This window comes from Mandrillus leucophaeus, unplaced genomic scaffold (genome assembly GCF_000951045.1).
Source record: "Mandrillus leucophaeus isolate KB7577 unplaced genomic scaffold, Mleu.le_1.0 Scaffold726, whole genome shotgun sequence".
In the NCBI taxonomy this organism is placed as follows: Eukaryota; Metazoa; Chordata; class Mammalia; order Primates; family Cercopithecidae; genus Mandrillus; species Mandrillus leucophaeus.
In genome coordinates, this window is record NW_012107875.1 from 1,411,806 (window position 1) to 1,428,326 (window position 16,521).

The following is a 16,521-nucleotide window of genomic DNA, read 5'->3' on the forward strand; positions in this document are numbered from 1 at the left end:
GGGCCCTGAGGCTAAAGAACCTGAGCGTGGAGTGACTCGCTGATCCTGCTTACAGGGATCCACCCACCTACACCAAGCCTGGCAACCAGCGGAGGTCCCTCACTACCACAACCACCAAGCTGGACAGATCCCTATCGCGGTTCCACGCTGACTCTGGGTCCAGCCAAATGGTCCCCAAGGAAGCCAAAGCGGCAGCGGCTGCTAAGCGACACCATCCCTAACTCCGCCGGGGCCAGAAGAAGATCCCGGATGCAAAGAGAGCCTACAATTCACGACCGTGGGTGATGCTTTACGTTTAGATTCTCCGCCGGAGTCCCAGGACTCGGTGTTCAGGGTGATGAGAAGGCGTGGAACGAGGACTCCAAATCCCAGAGTGCAGATGTGCCTCAGGTTTGTGCATGCTGGGAACTGAAGTCCCTGAGAAGAGGAGGTAAGGCGCTCCCGGCGTGCAACGCGGAAGGCTGCGACAGTACCGGGGCGGCGGGGAAGGACCGAGAGGCGGGAGGCGCAGCGGCTGAGGCGCCTACGAGCTGGTGGCCTGAACGAGGTAGACCATGACTGTGGCTTTAGTGGCGTCACTCGCTGGGCCGCTCTTCATGAGGTTTTCCTAAGCCATCCCCTGCCGGAACCGCTTCCAGGTGAGGTCGAGCTGTCGGTCAGCGTATTGGGAGGAGTTGAGGGGAGCAGTCCTGGGTTGGAGAAGCTTCTGCTATTGGGGCCGTAGGGCCTGGCCCCATTCTGAAAAAGTGGAAACACCCTGCCTTCTCTTCAGGCGTTTGCAGGCGGCGTCCAGGGTAGTGCCTTCTGTAAGAAGGAAAAAACAAAAAGTTTTAGCCTTGTTTAGTATCAGAATCTGTCTTGGTAGAGTGAGAGCCGCGCAGCCGTGATCCTCGTTTGGGGGCGAGCGAAGAATTGACAAGAGGTCTCGGCATCCTCTGACCCCGCCCGCCTTACCTGTAGCACCATTCCCTTCGCGGATGGTGGGACTTGATGGTTGTGGAGCTAGTATAAAGGAAAGGCTCTAGAGAGGAGAGGTTAGTGCTTGTCCGGGCCACTGCCGGGGGTGGAGAGAGAAGGTACCCGAGGACTCACCTGTACTATTGTCACTTGCTTGGTTACCTAGGGTGTCCTTCCATGAAAGTGCCTTCTCTGCTGTTTACCACGCTTACTTGTGCAAGTTTTGCTCATCCTGCTCATCTACTCATAGCCATACTGGAGTGCGATACACCTCTAACTAACTTTCCTAAGAAGCTGTAGATTTAAATGTAAATGACATTTCCAACTATCTGTACCAGTGCTTCTCATCTTTCTTTCTTTCTTTTTTTTTTTTTTTTAACGCTGCTTTAAAAAAAATTTTACTATACTTGATGGTAAATTTTCCTTTCGAAAATAAGTAATGAATTTCTTTTTAAACTCCCAATTTGGGTAAAATAAATAGCTCAGTACAAAATAAAAATATACTGGTTTTGTGAGATAAATTTTAAAGACATTAGTTAGATTTATAGGAATGACAATTTTACTACTTTTCTGAAAGATTTTATGCCAAATACTATTCATTATCTTGTTTATTCTTCCTTACAATCCAGTGAAATAGGTGCTTACGTTGTCCTCATTTTCCATCTACGTTAAGAAACTGAGGTTTGGAGAAGCTAAGTACTCTAACTTAAATAGTGTGATTGAACACAGATCTCTCTGGCTGGAGGACATATTCTTAACTTCTATACACCTCCTCAGACATTCTGGGAAACCAGTATTTGTGAAGTGCTTGTGCCTCAATCTTGCTGTTTTTATTAAATGTTATATTTTAATTTTGTACGTGTTTACTCAATTAATTTGAATTAAATATTCTTCATGTTCAGTGTTCTTAATTCATAATTTAACATGAGATGGTGTTTCTGGAAAGGGGTTCTGATCCAGACCCCAGGAGAGGGCTCTTGTATCTTGTCAAGAAAGAACTGGAGGTGCACACACCCCCATTGGAGGTGCTAGACTAAGGATTCTTATAGTTATTTCTTGATTATATGATAAACAAGGGGTGGGTTATTCATGAGTTTTCTGGGAAGAGGGTAGGCAATTCCTAGATCTGAGTGTTCCTCCCCTTTTTAGACCATATAGAGTAACTTCTTCACATTGCCATGGCATCTGTAAACTGTCATAGCGCTGGTGGGAGTGTCTTTTAGGATGCTAATGCATTATAATTAGTGTATAATGAGCAGTGAGAACTACCAGACGTCTCACCTTTCTCACCATCTTGGTTTTGATGGGATTTGGCTGGCTTCTTTACTGCATGCTGTTTTATCAGCAAAGTTTTTATGACCTATACCTTGTGCCGACCTCCTATCTCATCCTGTGACTTAGAATGACTGATATCCTGAGAATGCAGCCCAGTAGTTCTCACCTTTATTTTACCCAGCCCCTATTCAAGATGGAGTTGTTCTGGTTCAAATACCTCTGACAATGGTAGGAATGAAATTTAATAGTTACTGAGCACATGTTATGTCATACGCTATTCTTACTACTGCGTGTTTATTTTCATAATAGAAATCTGTTTACTGTAACACCTTGTTTTTCTTATTGTTTTTTCATTCATTACAACTTATTTTTATGTATTCACTTATAAGTTTTGTTTTGGTTATCTGTATTACTCTTTCCTGCCCTTACTGTCACCACCCTCTTGCTCACATTCATAAACTCAAGGTGCCTGGTCTCTAATGGTAAATTTTATTTTGATTTTTCAGAAGCAAGAACAAGTTCATAGAAGTTAAGTAATAATTGATGAAGCTAAGATTGTAACCTAGATCTCAGTGACAATTGTAACTAAAAGCAAAATCTTACCTAAATTTTATTCTTTAACTCATTCTAACAATGTTTTTTATCTTGTTCCCTGTGCTAGGCACTGGGGATACAGCAGTGAACAAGTCAGCTCTGTTGAACAAGTCAACTAAGTTTGTATGCATTGTAGTCTGTTTGTACCTAACTGTGAATCAGGAAATTTAACTCAAGTTCTAGTTAAGTAACTCACTGTGTATTTTTGAGGAAAATTACCAGAAGTCTATTATTTTTCATCAGATTTTCTGCATCTGTCAGTTTTCATCAAGAGATGGGACTTATGTGACAATTTTGTAAGTGGCCTTGTTGTAAGAACACTTGTCTGAACCTGCCTTCTTTCTGCCCTAGGCTTTTGTGATCAGTTTTATCTGACCAAAATCACTTAATGAGAAAGCCTCACCTTTTATAATTGCTTACTTTTGTTCTCAGTAGCAATGAATTTATATTCCTTAGATGTTACTTCTAGTTCATTTTTGCTGACTTACCAAGAAAAGTCATAGTAGCTTACTTCTCCAATCTCTAAAACAAAGCATGGCTGTTTTATATTCATTGTGTATCCTAAACATTTTTTTTTTGCCTTATTTTCATGGCAAATTAAGCCATGGTTAATGACTTAATTCACACTGACTCCCTACTAATCTTTCCAGTTTCCTCATGTTGAAGGAAGACAAGTGTCTGCTTGCTGTGCACTTCAGATAAGGTGAACATAAAGTAGCTACCTGTGGAGATATTTAACATTTTATTTGTAGCTGTCTGCTTAAGAACAAAAGGAGAGGCAGTTTCTTGCATGACTCAGCTTTTACCCTAATTTTTTCTTTAGGCATAATGAATTGGGATCCCAAGTTTTATTTTCCTTTCACATTTCCAATTGCACTTGGATTTTGTGCACGTATATAGTAACACCCCATTTTTGTAAGCAAACAGAAATCAGTCATCCCATCCACTTAAACTGCATCTGTGAGTCTGCTTCTGTGCCTAGGAAAATTAGAAGTTCTCACAACTAACAAGAATAATGTGTTACATGTTTACAATAATGGCCCCCAGTGAGTCATGTCCCCCTGGATCTATGCCTTTGTGTAAATCTCTTCCTTCCCTGCAACTCTACTTTGCAGGTGACTCTTGAAAGTAACCTGAGATGACACCACAACTGAGTTCATAATATGCTCTCTCTCCCTTTCTCTCATATTACGCTCCCTTGGGGAATATTAACACTTCTGTTATCTTGGCCCTTTTATAACTATCTTCCCCGTTGATTCAGGATGTACCTTGCTTAAATGATAATTTTTAAAATATGCATTAAATAGAGCCTTATAAAGAGCTTGTACATTGATCCTTGCCCTCCTATTGTCCTGAGATCATCATTTAAGAAGCCCAAGCTAAGCTGTTAGAGAATGTGATAATAAGTAGCAGAGACTAGCTTTCAAAGCTGAGAAATCTACCCTTTAAAAGCCATCCAGCCCTAATCAAGCCACTGGATAACTATAAGCACATGAGTGACCCCAGGCACAACTAAAGAAGAATATATACATACCTTTATGTTTAGATATATATATATCAAATAAAGATATATCAAAGAATTGAATTATTTTGAATGTATTCATTTTTAAGTACTTCAGATGCCTAACTTAAGGAAAACTTTCTTAATACTTGAACTGATTAAATTTAGGAAATAAAACTAAAAACTATAGCAAATCTCAAGTTCTTATAAAAATTCCAATACTATTTGTGTATTTAGCTAAATTATTATGCTTTTCAACTGTAGTTGTGAATCCAGAAATTACATAGTAGTTTAATATGTTTATTATGTTTAATATGTTTCTTATACATATTACTATATATTTTTAAAATTATAGTTATACAGCTAATATATCAAAGTCTCCAGGATGACAGATTCTCTTAAAGGTTGCAATTACTCTAAAAAATCAGATGCATAATTTAATATTTTTATTATGCATATTATATATTTTTAATATTTTTAATTATTTAATTTATTTTAAATTATTTTCATGTATTTAACAATAATTTAATAGCTAATGTATCAAAGTCTCCAGGATGCTAGATTCTCTTAAACATTGCAAGTATTCTAAAAATTAGATACATACGTTGTTCCCAAGTATAACTTTAAAGTATTGAAACCACAGGTTTAATTTACTTTTTTCTTCTATTAGTTTTAAACTTTCCTATAGTTAAAACATTTAACCGAACAACAGTTTGTCACCCCAAGTGAATTGATGTTACCAAACCAGTGGCCTGAGATTATTTATGGGAAGAGAGATTTCTGACCTGTACACAAAACTTGATTTTTACCTACCCAAAGATAGATATCCTGAGTTGTTCCATTTGGTTTTTCTAAATTATAACATGTCTATATAGCTGTCTTATATTGGATCCCATTTCCTGATTTCTGTATCTTTGTTTTTTAATATACTGCTACATTTTAGTAGTGTACCTTTTCTCTGAGTTTCTTGAAAAGGAACATCAGAGGTAAATTTTTTGAGACCTTTAGTGACTTAGGTTTTTATTCTGCTTTCCCATGTGGGAAATTTAGGTTTATGAATATAGAATTAGTTTAGAAATCAATATTCCTCAGAAGTTTGAAACATTACTCTTTTTTTGTTTTGGAAGGGAATTTTTTGTTATGTTTTGTTTCTAGCTTACAGCATTTTGGGTGAAAAAAAAATGATTTTTGATTCCTGATTCTTACTCTGGAACCTTTTTTATTTCCAGAAGCTTTTAGAATCCTAACTGTTCGCAATGTTGCAAAGTTTTATGGAATTTTGTGCCCAGTAGAAAAGGGTTGGAGGGTCTCAACCTAAAATATATGGACAGACTTTTTTTTACTTAACCTTTATTTTCAATATGCTGCCTTTTCCCTGTTATCAGAGACTCTATGTTTTAAATAATCCACAGAGGAAATATCCAGTTTTCTGCCTTGGAATAGGAGAGAAGGTTACTTGGCTGTATCCAGTAAGAGAGGGGGCTGACATAGTGTCCCTGTTATCAGAGACCCTATGTTTTACAGAGGAAATCTCCAGTCTTCTTCCTTGGAATAGGAGAGAAGTTTACTTGGCTTTATCTACTAAGAGAGGGGGCTGAGTTTTAACAGGTGATTAGCTTATGCTTCTTAAAAGTGGATGGCATTTTAGCTGAGCTTTTCTCTGGAGAATTAATATGCAATTACTTACCTACCTACTAAAATTAAACTTACTTGGAATAAATATGTTCCTTATTTTATCTTTATGATTTTTTTTCCAGTTTTCGTCCAGAAGTGCTTATAGAAAAGATGGCTGACATTAACCTAAAAGAAATAACCTTAATAGTAGGTGTGGTTGCTGCCTGCTATTGGAACAGCCTCTTTTGTGGTTTTGTTTTTGATGATGTTTCAGCAATACTGGATAACAAAGACTTGCATCCATCTACACCTTTAAAAACTTTATTTCAAAATGACTTCTGGGGAACCCCTATGTCTGAGGTAAGTATTTATATATTACTTGTACATGTCTCAGATTTTGAAATATTCTGGTATTTTATTACTTCTAATTTTTTATCAACATTATCATCACAGCAATTACAGGTTTTTAACCCTAAAATTGTTATATGAAACGTAACATGTTTGTAATAAATTGAATAGGAAGCTAAGGATGAGGTTATCTTCTTTAGCGCAGTACTTGATTATTTCTTTGCCTGTGTACCTTGGCGCCTGCTTTTTTTTTTCTTTTTTTTTTTTTTAACTTTTATTTTAGATAGAGGGCTACATGTATAGGTTTGTCACGTGGGTATATTGCGTTATGCTGATGTTTGGGGTACCGATCTGTCACCCAGACAGTGAATATAGTACCCAATAGGTAGTTTTGGCTTAACTTCTTAAAAATAATATATATTTATGTGAAAATCAAATGTATAGGGAGAGTAATAGGTGTAATACATGCCTATTTCTTGCTAATTGACTTTATTTCTCTTTTTTCTGTATTATGAGTAAGGCAAAAGAGATGTGATATATTTCAACATTTTAAAATACAGCAACTTCAATATAAATAGATAAGACTTTAAGGGTAAAAATAGTAAGTACACATATTGCCAATTTCTCTTGCGGAAAAAGTGGTTATTACAAATTTTGAATCTTTGTCCTATCTCTTACATAATAGTTATTTAGGTTATATATTGAGAACCTGAAAGTTTAGTTCAATAGTTTAATATTTTATTCATCCATATGTCCATATGGTTCATTTTTATGAAGGTATTTTTACTGTTTTGAAGGTCACTCACTGTTAAACTGTTTGGGATTAAATCCTTATCAGCTTGATATCATATAGAATGGATTCTAATTTTAGTTATGTCACATACTAGCTGTGTGAAATGCGTGAGAATACATCTTTCAGATGGAAAGTCATTTTCCTGATCTGTCAAAGAGGATAATTCCTTTCCAAAATAAAAAAGAGAGTAATGCTTCAAATTTCTGAGGGATATTGATTGCTAAACTAAAATTCTATATTAATAAACCTAAATTTCCCAGGTGAGAAAGTAGAATAAAAACATAAGTCATTTAAGTCTCAAGTAATAAGTAAAGTACTTTATCTACAGTACCTGGAACATACATATTGAATAAATTGTTGAAACATAACATGTAACTCTCGGCAATGTTAACGATATGTTTCTCGGTCATTGTGGCCTCTTTCCCCATTCCCCAAATTTGGAAGGCTCTCAAGGTGAGGGATGGAATCTTTCATTCCTCTGATCACAAGCACATATACTTATTTTGTCTTATTTAGTAAGAAGACTTTATTTGCCTTTTTGTTCTCACCCAATTCTAGCTTTTGAAAAAAAATCTTTTGATAATAAGGAGGAAAATATGGCCCTATTATACATTATTCTAGACAGCTTGTCCTCCTCTATACCTACCTTTGATCTCCAGAGACCCTCAGAACTATGTGTCCATTCCCTCAATTTATGCTATTATCTGTTATGATTTTAGTCATAATGTTGAGGTTTTGAATTGATAGTTTAGCTGGCCATATTAAATGGTCTTATTTTCTAGATTAGGCTATTCTCGTATTGCTATAAAGAAATACCTGAGACAGAGTAATTTATAAGAAAAGAGGTTTTATTGGCTCACAGTTCTACCGGCTGTACAAGAAGCATAGCAGCATCTGCCTCGGGGGAGGCCTCAAGAAGCTTCCAGTCGTGACGGAAGGGGAAGCGGGAGCAGGCACTTCACATAGCAAAAGCAGGAACAAGAGGAGCAAGGTGGGAAATGCTACACAGTTTTGAACAGCTATATCTCACAAGAACTCATTATAGCTAATATAGTACGAAGTGGGGTGGTGCTAAACCATTCATAGGAAATCCACCCCAATAATCTAATCATTTCCCACTAGGCCCCACTTCCAATACTGGGGATTACATTTTGATATAATATTTGGGCAGGGACACACACATATCGCATACCATGGTGTCAGTGATCCCTGATTTTCTCAGCTGTGTAGATTGAAAATTTGATTTTGTTCAGAAAGCCCATAAGCAGACGGACTAACAAGAAGACTCATAATATATGTTCTGACAGAATGGATGAACAAACTAGAATAACAGTTTATTAAGAGTGAAGAGTGTGGTTTCCTTGTGTTTTCTAATGGGCATATTCTCTCCCTGAAGGCAATTGTGACACTAGGAAAAAATTATTCTGGGTAGTTCGTAGGTGTCATAGATTTCGTGATAAGCCTGGAATTAGCATATTCAAAGATCTAATCGTTGATATCATCAAGTAATGATAGCCTAGAAGATACGTGTCCACGTGTATCTTACACGAATTTTTGTGCCAATGTAGGTCTTAAGAACACATTTTGGGCTTAGGACATTCTCCTAAGCCATATGAATACTGCCATATTAGGGGTCTTTGGATTCCTGTGAACCTCTCAGTGTTTAGATTATCTCTTTAGTAGGCTTATGCTATAGATATGTGCTACTCTATTTATTGATAGTTCATTGGATCCCAACCCTGACTGCCATATTAGAATTTGCCTGGGGCATTTAAAGAATGAAAACATATTACCAAGGCTCTGTCCAAACCTGTTATTTCAGATAATCTCAGAGTGGGATGTAGGTATCAATATTTTTGTCTTATTTTGTATGTGTGTGTGTTTAGTTGTTGTTTTATGTGCAGGGGAGGGTGGGGCTTTTTGTTTAAGTCATCCAGTTGATTCTTTGGTATAGCCGTGGCTGAGAGCCAGGGAACTGTAATGAGCCACCTTCCTGTGGCATTTGGCCTATAAAGTAGCTTGTGCTAAGGTAACTTCTGCAAATATTTTATCTCGTTATGATTTTGCCATCCCTCTATTGAGATTCACATTAACAGGGAACTGTTAGCTTATTCGTTCATTATACTGTTGTATATTTTTGTTGCCAACTAATATCATGAGTAATTTTTTTAAAGAAAAAAATTATTAAATTATTAAAGTATTAAAGTATACCCGAAAGTAATAATGATTTGAATTGTTTTTTCCATAATGGCCCTAGGTGTTTTCACAAAGTAAACTTGATACCTAATGGACTGATGATTTGTCACAGTGGAATCTGAAATAGATCCGTAATGAGTTATGTGAATAATTGGTTATGTTAATAATTGGTCTGTTAGTTGGTCATCACCTATAGTATATATATGTCTAATAGACCTAACTGAACAATTGTGTATACTGCAATTCAAAATACATATTCCCTTCTACTTTCTGAGTTCATCCTTTCATCTGGAATATATGTTCCTTTGTAGCCACAGTGACATTTCAGGTACTCAAAGGGTTTCTAGAGTCCTTTTCTACTTTCTGGTACAAATCGTGTCAGTTCAATACAGTGCCTTAAAAATAGCTTTATATGCTTGAGATGAAATTTGAAGGATGTAAAGGAATTAGTCAAGCAGGAAAGAACGTTTTAAGTAGATAGTACATCATGGAGTATATAGTCAGTACAGAGATACTAAAATGTTCCTAATTTCAAAATGTGATTTATTCTTTGTGTTTCCTAATGTTCCCTAGTAAGGATGAACAGGCTTAAGTCTACTTGTGTGCCAGAAAGTTACAGCAAAATACGATAGGAAGTAGAAGAGCAAAGAAGCTGAATATGGATGCCTATATTAGTCTGTTTTGCATTACTATAAAGGAATACCTGGTAATTTTTAAGGAAAGATGTTTATTTGGCACATGGATCTGCACACTATGGCAAGCATGGCAACAGCATCTTCTTGGCTTCTAGTGAGGCCTTGAAAGTTTTATTCCCTGTAGAAGGTGAAGGGGAAGCAGGTGTATCACATGGTGAGAGAGGGAGCAAGAGAGAGAGGAGGAGGTTCCAGGCTCTTTTAAGCAACCAGCTCTCACATGAACTCATTACAGTGGGAAAGACACCAAACCATTCATTAAGGACCCACCCCCAATGACCCAGACATCTCCACCAGGCCCGACCTTCAACATTTCAACCTCCTCACATTTCAGCATGAGATTTGGAGGGGACAGACATCCAAACTATGCCAATGCCCTTTGTATAAAACTACAAAAAAATAGCATGATTAATATTTTATATATATTTGAACTGTGTGTTTTATTCTTAAATCTGGTTTGGTTTTGTGTTAGGGAAAGAAGTATTTCTGATTAAATGTAACTTATAATTTAAAAAGAAAGTCAGTACTTCACATGAAATTTTATTTATTGCCAAAGGAGAATACTACAAGAAAGATGTCTATTTTCATATTCTAAGAAAGTTTTTACTCTTGTATTACTCTGTAATTTGGGAATTTCTAGTTTAATATATTCAGATTTATACATTATGGAGATTTTTTTCATAAAACAACTAGACAGTACCTTTTTGAGTCATCACTATTTTAATTGAACTGGTAAGCATTCTGTTCTTACATTTCCTTTTGAAGATCTAGCCAGTAGTTATATCAACTTTTGTATTGCTAATAGATATGGAGGCAGGCTTTGGAGAGAATCCTGTGCTTAACTTAACCAATGCCGGCATTGTCTTACTTTTTTAAAAAACTGTTATATTGAAGAGGACTAATAGTCAAATGTCCTCTTACTGTTAGTTCTCTGACCACTGTAAATCAAGGAGGAAATTAACCTTGTTTGTGGACTAAGGAAATAGAAAAACACAGATTATAAAATTCTATTTTATGTTTGTGTTACTCTTAGGACATTTCATATTTTATTGTTATTTCTCAGTAAAATGTAGATATTGATATCTTTAATGGTAAATGCAATGATGAACTTTTGTACCCTGTTGGACCAAGGTACTTTAATAATCACTGATTGTTTTTTCCTTTTAGGAGAGAAGCCACAAGTCTTACCGTCCCTTAACAGTATTGACATTTCGCTTAAATTATTTGTTAAGTGAACTAAAACCAATGTCATATCATCTCCTGAATATGATTTTTCATGCTGTGGTTAGTGTGATATTTCTCAAAGTATGCAGACTTTTTCTGGACAACAAGAGTAGTGTGATTGCTTCTTTACTTTTTGCAGTGCACCCAATACACACAGAAGCAGTAAGTAAAACTATGAATTGATTTGTTTTCTTTTTTCTTTTTTACAAATCCTGCACAGTGATTATAATGGTATATATTTTTAAGAAAAAAATATTAACCCTGACTTTAATCCAAATATTTGAAGACTGTTAAATTCGTACAGTTAATTGTTAACTTTCTAGTACACAAAGTCTAACTTCTTACTGTGTAAAATTTTTAAATTTAAAATTTTTGAAACAAACATTTTTTTCATTCAAGAATATAAAATCTATTTAGAAATATATACATGCATATAGTTCTTTGCTCACTTTTTTAAATAAAGAATTTCTAAGGACTTTTTAAAGTTTATTGTCTTTTTAAACTTTAGTTTTCGGATTTATGAGGTATAACTTTTTGGATTTATGATGCCTTTGTATATTAAGAACTTCATATTTTAAGAAAATATGTAAGAAGTACTTAAGTTCTAGATATTCTACCATATTTAAATGGTTACCATTGAAGAAAGCTGGATAAAGAGTACACAGGATCTCTCTGTACTAGTTTTGAAACTTCCTGTAAGTCTTATTATTTCAAAATAAGTTACAAAAATTATAAACTGTTAAGAGTCACTAATAAATTTCTATTTATGTAAGATTCACAAATTCACCACCTGAGGGCACCAAAAGAATGTTTAAGAAACAAATGTGCACTTGAAAAGTTATGGAAATTAAAGTATTTTTACTATTATATATAGTAATTTTTCAAGATATTCTTTATTAATATGGACCCCCTTCGTTTTTCTTTTCTAGGTAACGGGAGTTGTTGGAAGAGCAGAACTTTTGTCATCTATCTTTTTTCTAGCAGCTTTTTTATCATATACCAGATCAAAAGGACCAGACAATTCCATAGGTACATGTCTAACATTTGATTTTTTTTAATAGTGCTAAAACTTGATTAAGGAATTTTTATTTACTCCTAGTGCTTCTTGTAATACATTATATACCACATTTGGGATTTATCTTTATATATTGTTTTACTTTAGCGTATGTGAAAATATGAAATATGTAACATTGCTAGTATTTAGGAAGTTTGTGTATAATTTATATTTTTATCATGAGTTAATAGATTTTATATGATCTAATTTTAAAAACCAAATAACCTTAGAGTAGAGGAGTTTTAGAGTTAGTCCTGGTTCCATCTTCTGTTATCTATAAATGATGTAGATACCAGTATTTCAATTGTCTTTGGATAAATAACACCTGGTAGACTGTGATATCGTTTAGGCAAGGTTAAAAGCCTCCTAGAATATAACTTTTATTGTGTGTTGATCATAGCTATTTACTGAGCGCCTACCTTGTGACCTATCCTGGAAAGTGCTTCGTATACATTAGCTCATTACTCTTAATGATGCCTGGCATTATCAGAAAACAAGTTCCAGGCAATAAAAATGATTTTTTTAGAGTATGGGCACAGTGGGCGCAAACCTTTAAGTTCTTGGGGAGGGGGTGGATTTTCTCACTGTAGTTCCAAGGTACTCATGACAAGAAGCCTCGTTTTATGTGTGGAAACTGAGGTTCAAGAAACACATGATTTACCCAAACAACTTAGAGTGTTCTGGATTTGTAATATAAGTAGGGTTGCCTTTGCTGCTCTGCATAATGCCTTCTTAAAACAGTTTGAGTGTCCGCATAGCATAATAGTTAAAAGCATGGACTAAAGAGTCTGGTTGCAAATTTTAGCTCTACTGTTTATTTACTTGCTCCATTCACTGTAATACATCAGGCAAATTAACCTCTCTGTGCTTACATTTCTTTATCTGTTAAATGTGGATAATAATAGTCCCCTACCTGTGCAGTCCATCATGTAGTAAGAGGTACTTTAGTAACTAATATGGAATTGCAAACCAATATCCTCTTTAAGTACCATCCTCACCAAAACCTGAATGGTAAAGCTAGAAAATACTGTGGCCTACTGGATTATAATTAGGCTCTCGATTACCTGTCTTATCATATCTTCTGCCGTTCTTGCCCTAGCTGTCTTCACTCTAGCTAGATAGACCTTCTTGCTGTTCTCAAACAAGCAGAGCACCCACCTTTGTACCTGCATTTCCCATTATTGAATTTTCTTCCCTTAGATCTTTATGTAGTAGTCTCATTTATACACTACTCTTTATTATCAGGCCTCAGCTTAAGTATTCTGTCTTAGAAAAGCCTTCCTTGTTCTAACTGAAATAGCTTTTCACCATATTATATCTTCTGTTCCAAATACTTGGGCTTGGTGCTTTTTAATGATTTCTTATTCTTCACAATTCTAATATCTTGCCTTATTTCCTTAAGAATTACTTACTTGGGCTGAGTGCAGCGGTTCACACCTGTAATCCCAGCACTTTAGGAGGCTGAGGCGGGTGGATCACATTGTCAGGAGTTCAAGACCAGCCCGACCAATATGGTAAAATCCCGTCTACTAACAATACAAAAATTAGCCGGGCATAGTAGCGGATGCCTGTAGTCCCAGCTACTTGGGAGAATGAGGCAGGAGAATCACTTGAACCTAGGAGGCAGAGGTAGCAGTGAGCCAAGAACACGCCACCACACTCCAGCCTGGGCGACAGAGGGAGACTCCGTCTCAAAAAGAGATCGCACCACTGCACTCCAGCCTGGGCGACAGAGGGAGAATTCATCTCAGAAAAAAGAATTATTTGAAATTCTTGGTTTGTCTCTTTAAGTAACTCTGATTCAGTAGTATATGTTATTATGTTTGTTCTCTCTGTTTTATGATTGTTGTATCCTTTAGATATTTAGTTATTTTGGCTTGTGAGCTCAAGCCACGTGTTATTCTAAAGTTATAAACCACTGTGCCTGTTAAAGGAAAGGCCAGGGCCACTCTTTGTTCAACCTGTGAGTCTGAAGGGATGAAAGGAATTATAAACCAGGATGTAAAGTTCCAGGTTCCGCAGAACTACTGTGGATCACTGTTTTTCCTACCAGTACTACTAGGCACGCTTTCTGTTTTCTTTAAGAGAATCAGCATTAAGGGGCCAGTGTACCATCCCTCTGCATTTAAATGGTAGCTCTGTGGAAGTTACTGCCTAGGAGTGATTGGTTGGTTTGTACCTTTTAAAAAATGTCTACCTCTTACCCCATCAAGACTTCTGAAGTGCTCTGCTTTTACCTCTGGAACACCCACTAGCCATTGTAGCTGTGGATTTCTGCAGTAATGGAGCAGATAGTGATCTACTTAAAGCAGCCAGGAGAGGATAGAACAAAAGTTAAAAAAAAAAATTCTTACTCTTATCTTCTACCTTAAATGTAATCCCTCATAACAGTCACAGAACCACGCATGCTTAAAGTAACCTTGAAATGCCAAGGAGGTTTTTTGTTTTTGTTTTTATTTAAAAAAAAAAAAAATGTGTCTTACAAAGTATTTTTCCCTCTTACTTATCTTTTTCTAGGGTTGATTTTTGGGGAAGGGACCACAGATCAATCTAGTTCACCATTTAACCAAAACAAAAACAGGGTAATGTTATTTTCTATACCTTTAACTTGCATTTCTTAATTTCTAACCTGAAAATACGTAGTTTACATTTTTCTTTTGTTTATTGCTTTCTCACAGTAGAGTGTGACCTTCATTAGGGTAGGTAACTTTTTCTCCACTTTTTGATCTTCATTTCCTAGAATGATTCCTAGTTTACAGTAGGTAATTAGTATGAGTATATTGAAGAAATAAGCAAGTGAATGAATGTAATATATTTTAAATTCTAATTGAAAAAATACTGAAATCTACCTTGGACCTCTCTTTATCCTCTTGACCACTGTGATACTTTGTACTCTTAGTAATTTTACCTTTGAAGCCACAGTTTCCTCATCATCTTTGTATTCCCTGTTGTATCTAGTATACACTGGCCTGTGCAAAGGTTTTCAAGTTGTAATTATTTATATTCATTTTTACTTCTATATTATTCATGTCCCATACCCCTTTTGTAAATATGGTCATCCAATTTCAGGGCCTTCATACTTGATTTTTTATTACTTTAGGTTTCTGCTTAAATATCCACTTAAATGTCATCAATATCACTACTCATCTTTCCCAGTGGTGCTATTTTTATTTCCCTTCATTCTCTTCTTTTCTTCTTAACACTTACACTTTGTCACCATTTGACAGAGTATATCATACTTGTCTCACTTCCCTATACCCTTGAAATGTAGTAGATACTTAAAATAACTGTTTGAATAAGTGATGGATGAAGATGTGTTTCTTTTACATATGTAGAGTTAGTTTAGAAGCCTGTATTTTGAAATGGGAATGGATTTAAGTGTCCTTAACTTATTTACCAGATGTACTTGTTTTGGACAAAATCACATGTAGTAACTTAACCACGGTGATCTGATTGTGAAAGTGTTTATATAGTCATATACTCACTAGAGGCTGAATAACTGAAGTGATTGGTTTCAGTAAGGCATTTGCATTTATTACTCTTAGTTGGTGAGATTGAATTCAAGGTTATAAAAGGTAACTGTTTGCTTTTTCTTCCTTGGAGTAGAAATACAAATTACTGAGAAGCTCTGAATTTAAAATCAGAAGAACCATGAAGTCTTGGTCTCCTTATTCTTGTTACTTTTTTAAAAAATACCTCTACAATTCTTTCCTCATCTTAAAAATGGGTATGATTACATCCGTGTTCTTACTCCATAGAGTGACTTTAAGATTCAGTGAAATATATGCCAAACTGGCTGTTTAAACTGTTTAAAATATCTGCTTTCAATGCTGTTATTTCCTACGAGTTTTTATGTAGACATACGCATCCATTCATACTATTTTCTATATCCTTCATTCGCCTAGCTTACTCTCACCTCTATTTCTTTATTTATGCATCCACCTTTCCCAGTTTTTCCGTGTCCTGTATATCCTTCAAGGGCCAACATTAGGTCCAGCCTGTTTTGTCAATAACCATCTTCTGATTTCTTCCTCTATGAATTTCTTGTTGAATTTAGCATTGTAATATAATATAATCTAGTATATTAGTATTGGTGGTTTTGGCCTAATAAGATTATAAGATTTTTTTTTTTTTAATTATACTTTAAGTTCTAGGGTACATGTGCATAACGTGCGGGTTTGTTACATATGTATACTTGTGCCATGTTGGTGTGCTGCACCCATCAACTCGTCAGCACCCATCAACTTGTCATTTACATCAGGTATAACTCCCA

The 16,521-nt window shown here is 35.7% G+C and overlaps 2 protein-coding genes across 2 annotated transcripts in view; one reads left to right on the top strand and one right to left on the bottom strand.

Annotated features, from left to right (window-relative positions):
• Positions 1-367, bottom strand: part of CEP290 (centrosomal protein 290kDa) — a 96,218-nt gene extending 95,851 nt beyond the window's left edge. Inside the window, exon 1 of the mRNA XM_011965445.1 lies at positions 68-367. The gene's annotated coding sequence lies outside the window, so the exon portion shown is untranslated. The remainder of the gene's footprint in view (positions 1-67) is intronic.
• An 80-nt stretch (positions 368-447) lies between these two features.
• TMTC3 (transmembrane and tetratricopeptide repeat containing 3) overlaps positions 448-16,521 on the top strand; it is a 57,511-nt gene continuing 41,437 nt past the window's right edge. The window contains exons 1-4 of the mRNA XM_011965447.1: positions 448-638; positions 6,085-6,301; positions 11,138-11,356; positions 12,124-12,223. Of these exons, the coding sequence (XP_011820837.1) occupies positions 6,113-6,301; positions 11,138-11,356; positions 12,124-12,223 (508 nt within the window). The 5' untranslated portion in view covers positions 448-638; positions 6,085-6,112. The remainder of the gene's footprint in view (positions 639-6,084; positions 6,302-11,137; positions 11,357-12,123; positions 12,224-16,521) is intronic.